Below are 4,724 nucleotides of genomic sequence, written 5' to 3' on the forward strand. Positions count from 1 at the left end.
CGCCCCCGCCCCCGCCGCCGCCCCCGCGCCCCTGCCCGCGGCGACCCCAGAGGAGCCGCGCTCCGACCCCACACTCTACCGGCAAGTACCTGACTCCCAGTATGTCCGTAAATCAAAACACCCGACCCCCAAGGCCCCAAAAATCCTGCCCCCGCGTAAGACGAGCGAGAGCCTGGACGGAAGTTCCAGTGACACATCGATCCCCCGAGACGACAAGCCCCCGATAGTCCTCAGAATCTGCAAGGGAACGGCTCGCCTGCTGTCAGGAGACAGTCAAGAGTCCCACGACGACCCCGAGATGTACAGAGTGACGACTCCAGTGAGTCCCACGAAGAGCGAGCCCGATCGCAAGAGCTTCAGCCCAGAGATCTCGAGACCAGAGCGATCGACGAGATCGCACCACCAGCCGACGATAACGACAGTGTCGATTCCCCTGGACAGCCCAGAGCTGTCGACGCGCAGAACGACTCGCAGTCGAGCCAAGAACCTCAACCTGGACCTCACCTCAGCCCCGATCCTCACCTCGCCGCCCCCGACGACCCCCACAACCAGGGAGAGCTCGGGCCTGTCACTCACCCTCAGGAAATCCATAACTGATTCCAACAACACATCGATCTCCCACTACGACATTGTTAAGACTGACTGCACGAGCTACAAACCTATCGTCGAGCCACTGATCGGCAGGGATCAACCACTGCCAACGACCACGCAGGAGCTCATTGACATTCTTTCCAGTGATAACGATGTGAGGGATCGACACACCGAACGGCTGGATCCTCCTGGTGATTCTGGGTATTTATTCATGCATTTATTCATTTATTTGTTGCTTCCGAATGGAAGCATTGTAATCGCTCATTTTTTTTATCTTCTAATTTTGATTGGAAATGATGTAGAATGTCATGAAAGGAGAAGATATGATGTCTTTACAAAATGGGGGTCTGTATGTCCGTACGTGTGTACAGATTTTTCGGAAATTTTTTATATATCTTAACAAAAATACAAGTAAAGTTGCAGCTATAAATCTGAAATTTTGTCACGTAATTGCTATCATTTGGGAGCAGCTCTGGACGCAGTTTCAGCCCAATCGGTCAAGTAGTTTTTGAGATACAGCAATTTCTCAAAAATCGTTTTTCCTCAATATCTCAAAGACTACGTGACCTAATTGGATTTTTTTGACGTCAAAGTGTTCCTTGTGACAGTATCCATCAAATCAAGTCATAATATCCCTACGAAACTAGGAACAATTTGATGATAATTGGCATTTTTCATTTTTATGATAAAATTGATGTATACACGATAACTCCGGAAAAAAATGAGATAGGATATTGAAATTTGGTGAAATTGTAGCTCTTATGCTATTACAGGATGAGTTCGTGAGTAGGCGGAATCGAACAAGTGGTTTAGAAGATATTCAAGTTTTTGTGAGAAACTGTTTTGCTCAATATTTCCTAAAATAGTGATCCGGTTTCAATTTTTTTTTTTCAAAATACTTGTCTGGCTGCCATCTATCGAGATCAATCAAAATATGAATACCCGTTCATACAAAGTTTCCGAGATATTCACGTTTTTCTGTTTTTTTCATCTCATAGTGAATTTGACGTCCCGTAATCCGCGTAAAAGTTCGAATGAACCCCATAAAATTTTAGCTACTAATCAGTATTATCGGATTTCACTTCTGTACAAAATTTTGGGTCGATCGATTCAGTACATCATGGCATAAAGCCATTTATCTAAAAATCGTTTTTTCTGAAAAACGACACATCGTCACTTTATCGATGATTTTCGCGTCTGGATGATTATAAAAGTCATTCAACATTAAATTATGCTCATTTTTATTTTATATCATATTGTTAAATATTAGTCGGTTTCATAATAAATGAATGTTTATTAAAGATTTTGTAGCGAAAAAGATAAAAAAAATACAAAAAGGTGTGACGCGTCCGGGGGATTGCCAATTCTCATTTTTGAAATGGGAATTGCTATGGATCCATTCGGAAGCTTATTACCAATGGAATTGGTCGAAAAAAGAAGACTAACAACGCATGAAGAAACAGTCACATGGCTTCTGCCGAATCGGAGTTCTACCCTGCTTGTTATTTCTATTTTTAGAGTTTTCTAGTAGGTGAAGTATCAATTTGTACGTAAATTTCATAAGAGCCCGTGTATAAGGAAAAATTAGTATATTCATTTCTGCCGAGACTACTGCGATTAATTTTTTCTTAACGTTAGAAAAGTTAGTTTTATGTGTTCTGCGGTCAGCCGAAAAAATTACAGAATTTTCCTTTCCCATGAAAAAAAAACACATTTACGGACAATTTACCGACACTGGCTAAACATCCTTAAAAAATGTCTGCATGTGTCTGTAGGTATGTGTGTGCACATGTGCGTTCGTATGTCCAGAACTGTCCCCATAACTTGAGAATTATTGAAGCAAAGATGTTGAAATTTTGAGTATTAATTGGTACTACTGAGACTCAAATTTGTGCTAAATTTCAGCTCGATCGGTTGAGCGGTCCCTGAGATATAACCATTCTTTGAAAATGACTTTTTACATTTTCGAAGAATGGCTATTTTGACTATTTTATATAGAATTGACTATTTTATATTTGGATTTTCTAAATATTTATCTTTATCATTCATTCAGTTTTTTTTCTACGAGATCGGCCGCGCGTGCTACGCACGCGCTCTCTCCTCTCCTCACGTAGTGGCGCTTCGGTTTCAGTCTTACGCTTACGCTTATTCGAGATTTTCGAGATATTTCGAAATCGATTTCCTTTCTCCTTCTTACGATAGGATATCTCATTCTTTTTATAATGTATTTATGACTGGACGCAATTCAATACATTTGAAATTTGAATGAAAAAAAGGAAACTCATGAATTCTTCCTTCAGATTTTCATTCATCATATACTTACATAACTCGTTAATTTCAATTCCTTGCATTTTCCTTGTTTTTCCGAGTGACATAAATTCGAGTCTCTTCCATTATTCAACTTGGGTATAGGTTCTAAATTCTCTAAAACCGAGAAAAATCCCCGGTTCCTTAGAAAATTCTATGAAAATGTGTATTTTTTTTCATTTGTGAAAAATTTCGAAAATTTCGTTTCCTGGAGATTTCTCGCATTCTCGGAATATTCATCTTTATCATGGATTGAGTTTTTTTTTCTATATTTCATTCATTTTCATAATGTATTTATGACTGTACGCAATTCAATACTTTTGAAATATGAATGAAAGAAAGGAAACTCATGAATTCTTCCTTCACATTTTCATTCATCATCCACTTACATAACTCTCATTAATTTCAATTCCTTTCCATTTTCCTCTTTTTCCTGAACGATATAAATTTGAGTCTCTTCCATTTTTCAACTTGGATATAGGTTCTAAATTCTCTAAAACCGAGGAAAATCCCCGCTTTCTTAAAAAATTCTAGGAAAATGTCAATTTTTTTCATTTGTGAAAAATTTAGAAATTTTCGATTCCTAGAGAATTCTCGGATTTTCTGAATATTCTCTGAATATTCATCTTTATCATTGATTGAGTTTTATTCTATGCATCATTCATTTTTCTAATGCATTCGTAACTGTCCGAAATCCAATGCATTTGAAATTTCAATGCAGAAAAGCAAGCATCTTCCAAATAAGCGACCATCCCCCCACATATGAAAAAATCGTATAGAAATTTTCTATACGAATTATTTCGATACATAAATTTTTCTTTTCATACGAACGATGTCTAAACGCTCCAGAGAAAAACGTAGAGAAATGTCGCAACTCCATACGGAATTTTTCTATACATGTGGCAGTGGGTCGTATAGGATCAAACCTATAGAAATCGTATAGAAATAATTTGTATAAGCAATATCCGTATAGAAATATCCGAATATCATATACGAAAATCCTATGGAAAATTTCTATACGATTTTTTCATGAGGGCCCTATCAAACAAGAAGACCAAATATTTCATAAAAGTAAAGAAGTTAGGGGATTTTGGAGAAATAACAACAACGTTGATTAAATTGTCAAAAGAAGCGACGTTTCGCCAATATATAAGGTGTTTTGGCGGGTTGAATTTCCACAGTGCTGATTGCTATTGTTGCATAGAAAGGTGCACGATGGAAGCGATATTTTCCAACATTAAGGCCCGGTTGTACTATCTTTCGAACGTTATCTCGATGTTTTTTTTCATCTTTCGTCATCTGAAATTGTCAATTGAGTCCAGCATCATGCAGAAGTTTTGAAAAATTATGAATGAATATTTTAAAAAAAGTAGAAGAAATCCTTAATTTCTTCAAAGAGCATTTTTAATTTATATTCAGAATAAGTTGAATAACAAGAAATTGAAAAATGTATCTGATTTACGGTGACAAATGGCGGCCTGTCACCCAATATCATACAGGGGCAAGACTGATTTCGTTTTTCGAAACCTTTTCCCACACTGCACAGAGACATTTATTACGGAAATAAAGCTCTTTGAAAAAAGTTGTAATATTTTGGAGAATTTTTTAATCACACTTTTATCACATAAAAATGGCAGATGACTACATACCACTGTTTTGAAAATTGAGATACCTAGCTGTCACTTCCCATGAGGAGTTAGTGTTTTATTATCCATCATGGAAAATGACAGCTAATAGATAATTTGCCATAGCGAATCAGATAATTGTAATTTCCACTTTTTTCAACTCATTCTGAATCTCAATTAAAACCACTCTTTGAAGAAGTT

At 37.4% G+C, this 4,724-nt stretch overlaps 1 protein-coding gene across 1 annotated transcript in view; it reads left to right on the forward strand.

Moving 5' to 3' along the window:
* The window catches only part of LOC107045232 (protein wings apart-like), a 21,764-nt gene that overhangs the window by 5,881 nt on the left and 11,159 nt on the right, over positions 1–4,724 (forward strand). The window contains exon 3 of the mRNA XM_015267425.1: positions 31–782. Coding sequence (XP_015122911.1) covers positions 31–782 — 752 coding nt within the window. The remainder of the gene's footprint in view (positions 1–30; positions 783–4,724) is intronic.

The sequence above is a fragment of the Diachasma alloeum genome, unplaced genomic scaffold (genome assembly GCF_001412515.2).
Source record: "Diachasma alloeum isolate Michigan unplaced genomic scaffold, Dall2.0 Dall_scaffold_00180, whole genome shotgun sequence".
Lineage (NCBI taxonomy): Eukaryota > Metazoa > Arthropoda > Insecta > Hymenoptera > Braconidae > Diachasma > Diachasma alloeum.